This window comes from Rutilus rutilus, assembly GCF_951802725.1.
Source record: "Rutilus rutilus genome assembly, chromosome: 23".
In the NCBI taxonomy this organism is placed as follows: Eukaryota; Metazoa; Chordata; class Actinopteri; order Cypriniformes; family Leuciscidae; genus Rutilus; species Rutilus rutilus.
The window spans coordinates 28,660,154-28,677,527 of NC_140233.1; the positions used below are offsets into that span (position 1 = coordinate 28,660,154).

Genomic DNA, 17,374 nt, shown 5'->3' on the forward strand with positions numbered 1-17,374 from the left:
TATGTTTGTTGTCCTGTAATGTTATGCTGGAGTTTTAAAAGACTGTTAAACTTGTGCATGTGTGATATACGCCATTATACTGTAGCCTACAGTAGCTTACATTGAGCTTACACACATTAACATGCACAGCGAACACAATCCTAATGTAAAGTCACTTCACACAATTCACAAAATATTGAATTTCGTATTTTCATAAATGGATATGGTGATATAATTTTTATTGAAAACTGAAATTATTTATTTGTAAAAGGAACATGTTCTGTATTAATTTATCAACCACAACAGAAAGATGCATTATTATAAAACAAATATATTATCCTGCATATTACAGTATCTGCATCATACTGTATTTGCATGGCACATTTTTTATTAAATCCTGAGGTCAAATGGCAGATGATTTTATATGACAGCAGCTTGAATGGCTCTCATATGGATGTTAAAAGCAGCACTTATTGATTTTAACTGTATTATCTGTACGTGTGCAGATCTAATATCTGGCCTAGGGCACCAACACTGAGTCCTGATTCATGAAGCAGAATTAGTTTCAGAGAACTAAAGATTCATCTGGTGTTCATTAAAGTCTTCAGCCTCACAGATGAACAAATGAACACTTTTCTCTTTTGTGGTATTAGAGATTTCTTGATTCTTAAGAATTAATTAATCATTCTAGACTTTACATTTACAGATATTACACACCTAATCCAGTTCGAGTTCGACTGCAATAAAGGAAGCAAACGCAGCGCGAGCATCACTACGGGAAGCAGAAAGTGTCAAACTTCACCTCTGTTTCTGCTGTCACGTGTTAAAGACACACTTAGAGAGGAACTGAAAGCGAAAGCAGTACAGTCCGAGGAGAGGAAAATCACGGACACAGTTCAGGTACGTAATAATAATAAGTGATTGGAGATGTGGCTTTACAGACGGCAATGCGGTTTGTTAATCTTCTGATTTAGGTAAACTAATTTCCCTAATAAATCATACAAATATCTTTAAATAGAAATAGGCGTCAAACACTTGATAAACGATCTAGTTCTACATCAGCAATGCGGAAGATCTGAAGAGGAGGACGGGTAAGCGAACAGACATTATGAACGATTTAATTTTGAGAATGAACGAGAGAATTACACACTGGCTCAAAGATCATCGCTGTAATAATGTACAACGGGTCTAAAAGTGCGAAAATAAATCATAAAAGTTGTTCATTTTGTTTAAAAAACTAATATGAGGTGGAGAGGTTGGTCTTTTTTAATTTTTACTCATTATTTTTAAAAAATAATTTTCCATTTGTGGTTGTGAATTTTAATTGAAATGGCCACACACCACTGTTGAATCAGAATTTCAGGAAGTTAAATTTATTGAATTCAGATAAATAAAATTATATAAAATAAAATGTTCTTCCACCCGGGGTTATATATTTATTAAAAAGCCTATTAAATAGCGTGTTAAATTGATGGTAAATAAATAAAAACGCAGAAAAAAAAAATACAGTAGCAACATTTTAGGTTTTACACATTTTACTTAAACCTTACAGTAAAAATGTATTTCATTAACTGATATAAAGTTAATTTATCAACCTACTGAAGTACTAATATCTGTTTTATACCTCTGTAATAAACTGACAACCACCAATCACTGTGGTGATGAGAGTCACATGATGAAGGCCCATCACAAGCAGCTTTTCCACAAGCTGAGAAGGTTAATATTATATAGAAGGTGTACAGCAGGGCTATTCAATTAGTTTCATTCGCGGGCCGCATTATCAAATCGAAAATTTGAGGTGGGCCGGTGGGTTGGTTTGGGGGTTTAGCTTATTTATTGAAACATAACAGTTTCAATAAATAAGTTAAAGTAACCCTAAAAAAATGTGGTATTTACTTGGAAATGTGGTACCCAACAGTATGCAAACCATAAATAAAAAAAAACATAATAAATAAAAAAAACTTGATAATTTACAGCTGTGTACAACTATTTTCCTTGGAACAAATAAATTATTTATACAAACGTATAGCTGTTGGTGAGAAATAATAATTATTTTATTTATAATTGTTATGCTTAAATGAAAATATTCTGACAGTGAGACTTGTTAACCACAGGCTACTCGTTCCCACTGTATAAAAAATGCCTAAACACAAGTTAAAAATTATATGCACCTTTACAAAGAAACTGACATAATTTCATAACAAGCATTCCTCTACCCACCTAATAAAACTAATGCAATATAAATCACTACATGTACTATTATACTATATAATATTATAGTATATATATTTACTATATTTATTTATTACTACATAGTATTCAATATAAATATTGCACATATCTGCCCAACCATGGTAAATTACTACAGTACATTCATGGTAAATGTTTGTAAGGGTGATTAGGGGATTTAAAGTCTTCTAATTTCGTTCATGCCACAATGTTTCTCCTGCTTTCCTCATCAGTCTTGGGAATGTTGAGGCTGTTTCATCCAATTTAATACTAATTAAATAATCGAGTGATTTGTGGTTTGTAACAGAGAGGCTTCTGTCGAACTGAAACGCTTCCCACTGGTTGTCGCAACGCTGTTTAATATAGTGTCCGGGACCGGGAGTAAACGCAACTCCGTGCTGGGCCGTGTTGAAACAACTAGTGAAACAACTGAAAACATCGCTATTTGTTGTTAAACTGTACTGAACGAGAAACCGCTTCAGATGATTCAGTGACGGAGCGGTCCGAATGAATCCGAATAGTTTTAGACCGTTATGCATGAAGCGCGTTTAGAATCGAAGCAGAATGATTCATTCACGAATGATTGGTAGCCTATCGCTGGTTCAGTCGACATAAATTCGGGACACATATAATAACTGCTGAAATATTCGCACATAAAACGTTTCTCAGGTCAATCGGAGCGAGTATCAAACTGAATTAGCTGCACCGCCAGGAAAAGAGGAGGAGGAAGGTTGGTGCCGTCGGGCCGCATGGAGATGATTGTCGGGCCGCATTTGGCCCGCGGGCTGCCAATTGAATAGCCCTGGGTACAGTGTCATTCACACAAACACTAAACACCATCATTCTAACACACATGACATTGTAAATGCATTAACACATAATAAAAACATTTAAACCCTTATGTACATAAAACTAATAAGAAAATGTAATTTCAATTTTTTACAGTCTTTTAAATCACGATAATTTTTTACAGTGTATAGAAGCAGCCAACCAAACAATTCTGTCTGTATGGTCTATAAGACCTTCAAACTTTAGGATGTATTTAGACTTCTGTTTACTTTCAGACAAGCCTTTATTAAAGGGTTACTTCAGGATTTAGCATTAAGCTTTGTATTAGTAGAAAACCTGTAGTATTTTCGAATTACCATGCTTTCCACCCTCATATCCCCCTGAGACAAGAGATTTATGTATTTTTTGTCTGGAAAAAATCCTCCGATGACGCAAAAATCGTCATTTTGCGTCATCGGAGGATTTTCTGGCCAGAGGCTAAAGACTACAGCCAGTAGACGGTGTTGTTCCGCATGTTTTCAGCCCGCCCATACAGGGTGGGATCTCATCTCACTCACAGAACACAGTGTCAGCTTTGGAAGCTAAGCTAGCAGGCTCTTGTTCTGTTGAGAAAGCTGAGTAGTAGGGGTTACCATCCTCCTTTTCCCGGACTTGTCTGGCGGACGAGATCGTTCAAAATGTCCGGGATTCAACTTTTGCGTTCTGCTGTCGCCAATCATTGTTTACATTGTTTCAATCTAGCTGAATTCATTCCGATCGGTGAGTCTGAATCGGTCTGAATGTAGTGTTTACATGAACGCTAAACAAGTCATCGGTTGATGTGCGTTTTACCATTGCTAAGAAAATTCCCGCTCCTCCGTGAGAGATGGGAGACCCGGCGCGTCTCAGTAATGAAGCCACCGGCCTCGCGCTGTTCTCCCGCGGCCGTCAGCCTCGTCCTGCTCGCCACAGTAAACATGATGAATGGCGACTGTAGAACGCAAAAGCCGAATCCCGGACATTTTGTGCGATCTCTAAATCACGGGCAAACTCGTCACGGAGACTCACTAAGTTAGTAGCCTAACCTTCTTGCTGTTTTCAACTGCGCCAGAGAATGTCTAATAGGAAGTAGACGGGCTCTGACTGCGCTCTCTAACCGGTAGGCGTGGCCTCCTAGGGCAGCGAAGCAAGTGCATTCTGGGAGTTGTTGTCTTTCATCCACATAAGCCAAAAATACATTTTCTGGCTTTTCTCAGGCTAGAAAGCTCCGAATTAAAAAAATTCTTCACATTTCTTCTACATAAATGACCTATTTTAAATACACATTCATCTTCCCAGAGGTGAAGTAGCCCTTTAAAGTCCCCGTGAACCAGAAGTTACAAACGACTTTTCTCCAGTGTTGTGACGTATTTCCCAGTGAAAGGGAATATTGAACAGAGGGCAGGGTTTTACTCTAGCGCTCCTCCTCTCCATCTCTGCTCATAGCAGACTAACGGTTTGAGGAGTGGTTAAGCGTTTCCCAACCCAAGTCCTCAAACCTACGTCATCAGAAAAAGACGCCATTCCAGACCGGAAGTAACTTTTCAGATTTTGATTAAAGATTACCATGGTAAAATTTTTTTTTTTTTTTTTATATTTACTTGCACGGATTAATTGTTCACCACAAGACTAGTAATATGCGCTAACAAAGTAAATAGGGTCAATTTTGATTTCATGGGGACTTTAAAGGGGCTATGTGTAGGTTTTTACTTAAAAAAATCTTTAAGATAGAGTTTTCATTTGTACATGTATGAGCCAACCATGATGTAATAAAAAGAATGACACCTTGACTGTCCACCACGGTTGCCTCTATCAGCCTGTAGGCTCAATTGTGTGTGGAGGAGTCGGGCCCGAATCAGCGCGAAAATTCACAAAATGTGACGTCATGCGCGTTCTCGTCTTGGGCTTACATCCGTACGGCACAGCAGCCATTATTAGTAAGCAACGGCAGTCGGTAGTGTTTTCAAATGGTGTTTTCTTACCTCAAACATTATGCTGGTGAATCTCGATGAGCCGTCAGTGGTTGCTGCGGCAACCCTGGTTGATGTGGTCGTGCTCGTACGAGCGTGTGCGCACCAAGAACGAGCATGAGACTGCCTGCAGTTCCTCTAACGGCCACTGGTGTCAGTAACTGTTTGAATGAACAAGAGGAGTAGCTAGCCGCACACTGATCCACTCAAGACTAGCATATTTTATTTTTCAAATTGCATCGTGCAAAAAAAGTGCATGTGGATTAAAAACAGACTAGACACCAGCAAACGTTTCAGCACATTGCTATCTTCAGTGCTCATTTAGCTAACAACATTCACCCTTTTAAAGCAAGTCAGCAATTAAGGACAAACAGCTGAATACAATCATCTCAATCTCAATTGTCTCAAGTAGAGTTACAAACAAGTATAAGTTTCAAATGAACAGCTTCCAATGATAATACAGCATTGTAGACATACAGAAAGAAAGAATGTGTTTTACAAAAAACAGGAAAATTCAAGTTCTTCATTCATACCTTCAGGAAATAAAGTTTTAAGTTCAAAGATCCAAAAAGCCTCCCTTTGCAATAATTTTCTATCTCTATCTCCACCTCTCCTGTGGGGTAGAATCCTCTCGATGCCCAGGAACTTCATGTCAGACAAAGAATGGTTAGCAGACTTAAAATGACGAGAAATTGAAGATGTATCATCCTGTCTCCTAATGGCACTTGTGTGTTCAATCATTCTTGTGCTTAATGCACGTGTAGTTTTGCCAACATATAGTTGTGGACATGGACAAATGATAATGTAAACAACATATGTACTCTTACAAGTAATCAGTTGTCTAATCTTATACGTTTTTAGTTTACGAGGATGTGTGAATGATTTACATTTGACATACTTAGTACAGGAAGAGCAATTGTGACATGGAAAATTCCCCTGGGCATCGACAAGAGTAGTTGGAGATGAGATGTGGGTGTCAGCAGCATGGACAAGCTTGTCCCTCAAATTAGAGCTCCTGGAAGAGACAAAAAGTGGTTGTTCACTAAATACATTCATTAACTGGGGATCACTTTGAATAATGTGCCAATGGTTCTTGATAATGGTTTTGATATCATTACTCAGTGGACTATATGTGGATTTAAAAATGCATGACAAATTCTTATTTCTTTTTTTCATAGTCAAATTTCTCTCCTCCTGTTTTTGTAGAATTGAAACCTTTTCAAGTGCAGTATCAAGCCACTGGTTGGGATAGCCTCGTGATTTAAAGTCCATATACAAGCTCTGGGCTTTAGACTCAAAGTCTTCTCTCCCCGAGCAAATGTGGTGAAGTCTCAAAAATTGGCTGTAAGGTAAACCTCGTTTTGGGGGCATTGGATGAGCACTGCTAGCATGAAGGAGACTGTTCTTAGCTGTATCTTTTCTATAAAGAGAAGAGACTATTTTATTGTCCACAATTGATATGGAAGTGTCCAGGAAATTGACATCAGTGATCCCCACATGGTATGTAAATTTAATGGAGGGCCTAAGACAGTTCATGTACAAAACAAATGTTTCAAAATCACGTGCAGAACCTTTATAAATGACAAAGCAATCATCAATGTATCTCTTAAACAAAATAATATTGTCCAAGAAAGGGTTATTGTTGAAAACATATTGGTCCTCTAGAAAACCCAAATATAGATTGGCATAATCAGGAGCCATAGTGGCCCCCATGGTGGTGCCCTCAACCTGCAAATAATATTGATTTTCAAATAGGAAATAGTTTTTAGTAAGTACCATTTCAGCCATTTCAGTGATAAATTTAGTCGGAAGACCCTCATCATCAGTTAAGAAAATGTTCTAAAGCCAAATTCAAATTAAGAAAATGTTCTAAAGCCAGTAGGCCCTCATGATGTGGGATGTTAGTATACAATGAGGTCACATCCATGGTTGCTAATATAGCGTCACAACAAACATTTTGCAGAGTTGCTAGACATTGCAGGAAATCAGCGGTGTCTCTCAAATAACTAGGAAGAGAAGTGACTAAAGGTCTCAGAACAGAATCAGCAAAATTTGAAAGAGGTTCAGTAAGACTATTGTTTCCTGCTACTATAGGTCGTCCCGGTGGATTGTCCAAATTCTTATGTACCTTGGGTAAGATGTAAAAGACCGGTCTAGTCGGAGAACGATTCAGCAGATTTTGCTTCTCTTTATCAGAAATTAATTGATGGGCATGTGCTTCCTGAACAAATTTCTTGACATCAACCTGAAACCGAGTCGTGGGATCTGATGGCAAAACTCGGTAATAGTTAGTATTATTGAGTTGACGAAGAGCCTCATTATTGTAGAGTGCTCGAGGCATAATCACCAAACCACCCCCTTTATCAGCAGGTTTGATGACAATGTCTTTATTCTTACACAATTCATCAAGAGCTTCTTTTTCAGAATGTGTCAAATTTGACTTATGGTTCCTAGATGATGTCTGTTCAAATAAATTAGTCACATCCCTTTCCACTAGCCTACAATAGGTTTCAATAGATGGATTAGACACAGGTGGACAAAAAGTACTTTTGGGCTTGAATTTATCTCGACCATTGTAATTGCACACATTCAATTGATCAACTTTGTCATTTTTGTACCAACATTTCAATCTTAATGTCCGAAAAAACTTAAACAGTTCAATTTTGGTGACAAAAGGATCAGTAACTGTTAGAAATTTCAGAACCTACGCAATGCTCCTTTCATCCTTTCTTCAAATGTTGTCTTGACATGTTTCTATTTTTTACATACAATTACTTTAGTTTTATTAAATTCTTTTAATTTCAGTTTATTGTGATTCTGCATCCTTAAATTCAAGCTAGAACTGGAATTCTACATCCTGTTTGCCACTAGGGATGGACATTTTCCAAAAATATTGCATTCAAATATCAAAGCTCACTGAAAAATAATATTCGAATATTAATTTATTTAAATTAAGTTTATTGGGAAAGATGTTACTTAAAAGGTACAATATGTAATACGTAATGTTTAGCGACACGCTGTTGTTGTTTCGTTCAAATATTATGGATCATGGCAAGCAGACTTTTGGGACAAAAGGAGAACTAAAACAAGGATCAATATCAGCGTGGCGTTTTCGAGATGCCGAGAGCTAGCGTCCACGACTAACTTCCACTCAACGCCGCTCCTGCATGTACTTTATTTGACGGGTGAGCAAATGTACATACAACTAATCAATGTTAAATAGCTCAGCATGATGAAATGTTAGAATATGATAAGTATCAGTATATCTCGCTCACAGCTAGTCTCATACAGACAAACTAACACAAAGAATAACATTATAACTTTCAACACACTCAAATGCAGTTGAGTGTGATAGTGCAGACCAAGTGAAGCAGCGCTGCGTTACCTCACAAGTTTAATTTGTCTAATAAAGTTCCCTGTGTGAGTATTATTCTGTACTTGCGTTCGGTAGAATAAAATGTCCTCATTCCTATATCTGCGGGACTCGCGTGTGACGCTGATATCTGTCTCTCATTAGCGATTGCACCCTGCTTTATTCCACAGTCATGATAAAAAAATCATTGTACTCATCACAAACATTATTAGATTCATCGGCATGACGACAAGTTCCATAATTCTGCTTATGCGTCATCAACGTACGCCTTTGTTTTTGTAAGAGTTTAGCAACCCCTAGTGGCGAAAAATTACATATTGTAGCTTTAATCAAACGTTAGTTTTGTCACCCATGAACATCTCTGAACAAGCTTGTCAGACTTTATTAACAAACTTATACATTACATCCTTTTTTTAAGTTAAAAACATTAAACACACCACCCAATGCATTTAGTTATAACTGTGAGTTTAGTTCGCATGCTCAGGATTTATCAGGGGTTCAGTGCAATTACGAGCTGCAAAGCAAGCTTTTGCGAATTCAAATAGTGTTTTTATTTTTCTAATAATTATTGTAGATCGAATATTTGTGCACATCCCTTTTTGCCACTTAAATTCAAATTCAGCAACTGAAATGTAGAAATAATATTTTTTATTATATGCCTAATGTTACATTAGCATTGTTTATACTGGTAGTCAGTGACTTAAAATAAGTGTTCTGGATCAATATCTGGTGTGTGTTTGTGTGTTTAGTATGGATACAGTGGGAGTGAACGTGATTGAAACAGCGGCTCTAGGGAGACCCTTCCAGCTGGGGATGCTGTATGACTGCAGGAAAGATGTTCTGATAACAGGTAAAAAAAAACATCTTGGGTTACAAATGTAAAAGAGGTTTCCTGAGAAGGGGAACGAGACACTATGACTAACAAGATGCTATGGGGAACGCTTCAGCGTGACCGATGTCTGAAGCGACAGTTGTATTGGTCGGCAACAGCCTATGACGTGTGACCGTGAGTCTAAAAGGGCTCCTGAGGAACACGTCATTCCCTTCTTCATCTGAAGGAGACGTGACAGGCAGCCCGAAAGAGACGCAGCGTCTTGTTTCCCTTCTTAGGAAACCTAGGTCATATTTACAACCTGAGACGTTCAATTTGTTCGAAATTGCGTTTCTCACTATTCAACCCACGGTAAAATAGAAATAGAAATAAATAAAATAAATAAAATACAATACACACAATTTTTTTCAACTGCATTTGAGTGTGTTGAAAGTTATAATGTTATTCTTTGTGTTAGTTTAAAAATTAGCAAAATATTCTATATACAAGAATTAGCAGAAAACTTTTACTGAAGAGTTTCATCAGCAGAAGTCAGCTTCAAGACTCACACAGGGGTTTGTAGGCCACCCCGCTTACAGTTACAAAGATCACAGCAGTTATACCATTTCCAAGCTGCATCATTGCTTACAGGTTGAATGATTCTCATTGGCTAAGAAATTGATAAACATAGTAATTTTCCACACAAATGCAGATAGACTGAAGCATATCTCCATAGATTATGCAGCTGACACTCGGACCCTGAAGTTAAGGGGGAGGGGGGGGGGTGCAGAGATAAGGTAGGAGATAAGTTTGGACAGGACAATCCTATCTTCTCTGGGTGCGTTTTATGGCTTTATTGCAGGGTGTGTTTTTGTCTTAGCAGGAAAATCAGTTCTTACACCGGGATAAAGGCCCTTTCACACCGAATGTGTAATGAAAAAGCGAATAGTTCGTGTGCGAATAGTTCACGTCAAAACCCATCACATGAGCCGCGTAAACACGGTCTCTATCTCTATCTTTGACGATTAGCTTTCTATCCCAAATGTAGTTTAGCCTGCTAGCCTACACAGCACAGGACTATACAACAACTAAAACTATCACACAACATACTCACAGTCAAGATAACCGAGTTGGTTGGCAATGCTACGCCACACAATCATTGTCCTTGTAGTATATGATTGGCTGAAGTTTTTTCTGTCGCCGCAAAAGGAAAAAAAAACCCGACATCGAAACGAAAAAAAAAAAAGTAGTTTTTTCGCAGCAGCACATTCGCGTTTAGTGTGAAAGCACTCATTACACAAACAGCTGATCAAAAAATAAAACCATCGCGCGAATTATTTGTGCGTAAAAATCGCGTCCAGTGTGAAAGGGCCTTAAATAGGCAAGCACTGTTACTGCATTCAGATATCAGATACAGACATCAAAAAGAATACATGAAAAGAACATTTCAGTAATCACACTGGTAACTTCTATAACAAAGTAATATCTCCAGAAGTCATTCAACTCATTTGATATTTAGAAGGAAAAATATTGATTAATACCTTGATTATAATCTCTCATTACATATACATTGAAGCAGACTTGTAGTGGAGAACTCTACATGATCAGCCTCTAGAATGAGGGGAGAACTGACCAACTCACTAGAGTAAGTTTATAATGGAGGCTTACAGAAATTTCTTCAAATTTCCATAATTATGTTGTTAAAGAAGGCCCCAGAACCTACCATTAACTGTCCCCAGGGGCATATCAACTCAGCATACCAACCCTCTCAAATGAGGGGAGCACTACACAGGCTCGGCCCAAAAAACAGTTCATCCAGTAGGCTGAAAGCCCATCACTAGACACTATCAGTGACGTGCGGTGATGTCTTAAAGAGGCTAGGCACTGAGTTATGAAAGCCAGATTACCTGATTTATTGTTTAGGCTAATAATACATAATAACAGTAAACGTTACGCACAAGCGCGGCATATCAAGAAATGTACAAATCAGGATGTATCGCATGTATTCTCTCTCTCTCTCTCTCTCTCTCTCTCTCTCTCTCTCTCTCTCTCTCTCTCTCTCTCTCTCTCTCTCTCTCTCTCTCTCTCTCTCTCTCTCTCTCTCTCTCACACACACACTCACACACACACGTCACACACAAGCGCAGCACACAGGCACACACCGGTAATTAGAATGCAACCATTATTAATCCTTATTGTTGCACAACAGCCAAAAGTAAAAGTAAAATCACACACTGCTCAATTGAATATGAAGGCAAATGGCTTGCATTAATTCAACCATATTTATCAATTCAATATTAAGCCCAAAATAGTTTTTGACTCACCAAGACGTCGATCACAGCTTTGTAAATCTCGTCTTTACGGGCCTTCAGTTTGCAAAGTCTCTGGCTCTCAATTTAAAACATTTAACTCTGTGATGACGGCCTTTTAACTCCGGTGCACTGCTGTCATTTTGGCTTTGAATTTGGCGCGGGGATTAGGCATGTAGGCTAGCTGTGGTGTAACGTTAATGACGTTAGCTGCGCAAATGTCCAGTAATATCTCGATTTTAATTGATCCATGTCTGATATGTTACAGAGATGTTACGGGCATACCATATTTACGTCCAAAGGCACAGCAGAGTTGTGCTTTTTGACGTACATGTTAAAGAATACAGGATCGAAGTGCGCATGCGCAACACGGGTTTTTCGCTTGCCGTCTGCAATGAATGGACAGTAAAAGCACTGCTTAGTCTACGATTTGTTTTTTATTTGATTATGCGTAACTGCTACATTTGTCATCATAACACACATATTGCATATATAAATCACAAGAATAAACAGTAAAAATACAAATACAAGTTTATTATTTAATAAACAATTTTATTTTTGAATTTTGGCAGGGTAGGCAGTGCCTAGTTTGCCTACCCAGACCGCACGTCACTGGACACTATACTGCTATATGGGCTCTAGAGAGCAAGGCACTCTGCATACTGACCCTCTAACAAGGGGAGTACCAAACTTAGCCTACAAGAGTTTCTTAAGGAGGCTCACGGACAGCCTAACAACTTGAGACTGCAGATTGTGCGGAGCCCTAAGGTTCTCAAAGTACTCTACGTAATGACTACTAGCTAATACACTAGAATTAACCTATCAGTGAGGCTTATGGAGAGCCTTGTTACTTGATACAAAAGTACACTGAATTCTAAGGAGTACTTAGTATAATGGCCCTTCTCAGGAAAGGACAGTATCACCCATGTTCAACCTAAGAGAGCTCAGATGGAAAAGGGGGTCTCTGATGGGAGGAGGACTCAACAGGATGACTTGCACAAGAGGAGGCCTAACTATGTATTATACTAGAGACAGCCCTACCAAGAACAGAGCTCTCAGAGAATCATGCCACAATTCACGTCTAATGCGATCTCAAAATTCTGTCCAGTTGATAATACCTAGAATATCAAAATCGACTGCTGGCGGTAGATCCAGAGTGCGAATTACCCCACCATAATTGGGGGGTACTGCTCCTTCACTTCTTCTATGACCATCATGGTCCACTACCATATCAATCCCCACCGTGATCGGCAAGTGCAACATGTGTTGTGCAACACACATACAAGGTCTAAACATGCGACAAACTGATAATCAGTAGGCCACAGAATATCTCATTGTTATTATATATCCAAAAGAGAACTGTTTTGATCAACTCCCAAAAGTTAGAAGTTAAGTGCACTGAAATACCATTCTAATTACTAGTAAAAGTAATACCTTTACAAGAAGCCTATTGCCTCTTTCAGGGTTTTTCCTGGCACAAAATGAGGCGAGGATGGTAAAATCATAATAATGTATTTTAATAAAAAGATAATTAAATGTGTATTTTTTTTGTAGATCATTATATAGCCTTATGTTTTTCCCACATTTTTTTTGTGGTGGAGCTTGGTATCTCTAGGGGAGTCCGGGGGGACCCCGGAAGAAAATTTTGTACATTTTAAAGATAAATTCATTAATCTGGTGCACTTTGAGTCACCCGAATCCACTATTAAAAATAAATAATCCACCCGCAAACCGCCTATATTCTTTGATTTAGATATCTGCATCTGATCATCACATTACAATTTTTCAAATTCTTAGTGTTAAACATGATAATATGGTAACATATCACACTGAAGTGGGCTGATTTAAAATGAATATTTATTTAAAATAAAAGTTCTTCTTTTGGCAAAATTATTTCCTTTCCTATTAAATATTTCCTTAATAGCCTAAACAGAGGCTTTACTCCCTTCAAACTTAAATTGTCAATTTTTCATTACATCACCATTTGAAAACACTCAGAATAATTTTTTTGTACCTTTATAAAGGGCATTTTCCCCTAATTTTATTAAATGTATGCTCCATCTCAGACACTAGGCTGTTACCAATAAAATTAAATAATTTACATTGAAAAATTATAACTGTATTAAATTATTTTAAATATTTTTGAATATACAAATAAGGAATGTTGAAAAGAATGATACTTTATGAAACTAGCGTTTTGTCATTTAACGTTGACACTTGCTTGAGAAGTTGAAGTCGTTCTCTATCTCCGTTGCTTCTAGCCATGGTGGTTAAAAATGGTACGGTCCACAATAGGGGTGTCTGAAATCGCTTTACATTAAATAGTTCCTAAAGTGAAAATAGGAGTTGACTTGTATCATGACTGTAATTATATTTTTTCACAATATCAGAAAAATTATCTGACCCCCCTAAAACTGATATTTCTGTCCTGATATTTCTGAAATTTCTGTCCATATTTCTGTCCATTACCCCCTGTAATTCGAACTATGGGTAGATCCTTTTCCTATTTAGCACCAAAACTTTGGAACAGCCTTCCTAACATTGTCCGGGAAGCAGACACACTCTGTCAGTTCAAATCTAGACTAAAAACACATCTCTTTGGCCTAGTATACATATATACACTTCTATAATTATACACTTCTATAATTCAATGTTAGGCTGCATAGATTATGTCAGCCGGGACCGGGAATACTTCCCATAAATCCTGATGTACTGGCGTCTACGCTAATATTAGTCTCTCTGTTTATCCCGAGGTTTATCGCAGTCCGCCGGATCACCACGTGGCTTCGCGGACGCGATAAATAATTTTGTATTACACATTTTTAAGGCCAGACAAGTAGTTTGTTGAGGGTTCATTTGTAAAGGACTACATGCCTGCGCACATATTCAAATGTGCATACCTATGGACTGAACATGTGATGCGCACGTGCGGTGTTTGTGCAGAGGTTTGCGCAGAGATAACCGATTATCGTTTGCACCTTGGAACCTATTTCCGGAAGTGTGTTCACGAGCCACCAGGCACTGTTTTGTGCGGATGAGGGGCCAGAGCACGTTAAGGTTTTCTGTTAGAACGGTGTCATGTTAGCGGCCCCTAAGTTAATAACTAATGATCTTTACAACGGAAGTGAATCAATCAAAACTAACTTAAGCTGGACAATAACTTTATTCTAGAGCTGCTGTAAAGCCGAAAAAATCTCTGTTACTGTAATTTCCTATTATCACTGTAAAGCTGCTTTGAAATAATTAATATTGTTAAAAGCGCTATAAATGAAGGTGCCTTGACTTGACTGGACAAAGCTATCCAGGCGGAGGTCAGGGATTGCAGTATTCGGCAGGAAGACTCTCTAAACGAGAGGAGGTAATACAATATCATACTAAGGCTGCTTAACGAGGAGGCTCACAGAGAGCCATGCCACTCCATATTGCCAACATTAAGAGAGTAGAGGCCTTTAGCAAAGAGAGCTAGACCATTCAGATTTACAATCCCAGTGGTTAGCTCAAGGGAGTGGAGGCTTCAACCAAACAACTCTCAATAGATGAGCGGAAGCCTAACAACACTCTAACAACAGGTTTGTTTTAAGAAAGAGCTCTAGATAGTGAAGACCTTAACTGGATAATTCTCTAGAATGAGAGGAGGCATGACAACACTACTCTTAAAGTTCCTGTAAAGTCAAAATTAAGAATGTGTTCTGAGTTTGTCACACCACAGAATACTGTGTTATTAGCCACCCATCCAAATTTGAATGATAAAAAAAGTAGCCAAGTAAATAAAATAAGCGATCAAAATCTTGAAAAAATTAGCAGTCGTTTCTGCTCTCAAACGCTGGGGGCGTGTCCGCTGGCTGCACTGAAACCGCGCCCACTCGCGGGAAAGTTGACTGGCGGCAGTCGCGGGCACGCACACTGCTGATGATGGCACCAGTTGTCATCGCGACGGGAGGATGAACGCCAAGGCGGGAGATAGTCGGCTCGGCCCCATTCACCAGTAACAGCGGATTATCAGTGAATTCCAGTTGTCTCCGACGAAAGTTTATAAAACTATCCTGTGTAAAATGATCACTACAGAGGCGGATGTTGGTGGTGATCCTCAGCTCTCCATCAAGGCGGCTCTTCACAAAATTAATCCACCTCTTGTTGATATGATCGTTGTTTGAAAATTTAAATAAGGACACCAATCTGTTTTGTAAGTGATCGCATCCAGGCTCCAGTATGTCATCCAGTAGGGGCATGTCCAGGAGCTCAGGGGATCCAGTGTGTCATCCAGTAGGGGCACGTCCAGGAGCTCAGGGGCTCCAGTGCGTCATCAAGTAGGGGCATGTCCAGGAGCTCAGGGGATCCAGTGTGTCATCCAGTAGGGGCATGTCCAGGAGCTCAGGGGCTCCAGTGCGTCATCAAGTAGGGGCATGTCCAGGAGCTCAGGGGCTCCAGTGTGTCATCAAGTAGGGGCATGTCCAGGAGCTCAGGGGCTCCAGTATGTCATCCAGTTGGGGCATGTCCAGGAGCTCAGGGGCTCCAGTGTGTCATCAAGTAGGGGCATGTCCAGGAGCTCAGGGGATCCAGTATGTCATCCAGTAGGGGCATGTCCAGGAGCTCAGGGGCTCCAGTGTGTCATCAAGTAGGGGCATGTCCAGGAGCTCAGGGGCTAAAGTATGTCATCCAGTAGGGGCATGTCCAGGAGCTCAGGGGCTCCAGTGCGTCATCAAGTAGGGGCATGTCCAGGAGCTCAGGGGCTCCAGTGCGTCATCAAGTAGGGGCATGTCCAGGAGCTCAGGGGCTCCAGTATGTCATCCAGTTGGGGCATGTCCAGGAGCTCAGGGGCTCCAGTGTGTCATCAAGTAGGGGCATGTCCAGGAGCTCAGGGGATCCAGTATGTCATCCAGTAGGGGCATGTCCAGGAGCTCAGGGGCTCCAGTGTGTCATCAAGTAGGGGCATGTCCAGGAGCTCAGGGGCTCCAGTGCGTCATCAAGTAGGGGCATGTCCAGGAGCTCAGGGGCTCCAGTGCGTCATCAAGTAGGGGCATGTCCAGGAGCTCAGGGGCTACAGTATGTCATCCAGTAGGGGCATGTCCAGGAGCTCAGGGGCTCCAGTGTGTCATCAAGTAGGGGCATGTCCAGGAGCTCAGGGGCTCCAGTGCGTCATCAAGTAGGGGCATGTCCAGGAGCTCAGGGGCTCCAGTATGTCATCCAGTAGGGGCATGTCCAGGAGCTCAGGGGCTCCAGTGTGTCATCAAGTAGGGGTATGTCCAGGAGCTCAGGGGCTCCAGTGCGTCATCAAGTAGGGGCATGTCCAGGAGCTCAGGGGCTCCAGTGTGTCATCAAGTAGGGGCGTGTCCAGGAGCTCAGGGGCTCCAGTATGTCATCCAGTAGGGGCATGTCCAGGAGCTCAGGGGCTCCAGTGTGTCATCAAGTAGGGGCATGTCCAGGAGCTCAGGGGCTCCAGTATGTCATCCAGTAGGGGCATGTCCAGGAGCTCAGGGGCTCCAGTGTGTCATCAAGTAGGGGCATGTCCAGGAGCTCAGGGGATCCCGTGCGTCATCAAGTAGGGGCATGTCCAGGAGCTCAGGGGCTCCAGTGCGTCATCGAGCCCCGTTTTAGCCCCGCCCAAAAAATACGGAACACAGCAACGGTGAAAAACTGTTTAACGGTCTAACTCCACAGTTCAGCACTTCACAGTTCACAGTCTTTGTAATATGTTTTAGCAATACATTTCTAACATTTATAAAGTGTTTAGAATTTTTTTTTTGAATTGCCTTTACAGGGACTTTAAGGAAGCCTACCTATCAGGGGGTTACTAAAATGGGTTACTAAATAGCAAAAAAAATGATTTGATAATGATAATTGATTGATAATGAGGGCAGATGTTATCGGCTTCCAAGGGAAGGAGGGTAGGATTTTT

General features: G+C 40.1%; 1 protein-coding gene across 1 annotated transcript in view; it reads left to right on the forward strand.

The window, feature by feature from the left end:
• Positions 1-763: 763 nt before the first annotated feature.
• The window catches only part of LOC311282744 (stonustoxin subunit beta-like), a 50,919-nt gene continuing 34,308 nt past the window's right edge, over positions 764-17,374 (forward strand). The window contains exons 1-2 of the mRNA XM_084396762.1: positions 764-879; positions 9,108-9,208. Coding sequence (XP_084252888.1) covers positions 9,109-9,208 — 100 coding nt within the window. The 5' untranslated portion in view covers positions 764-879; position 9,108. The remainder of the gene's footprint in view (positions 880-9,107; positions 9,209-17,374) is intronic.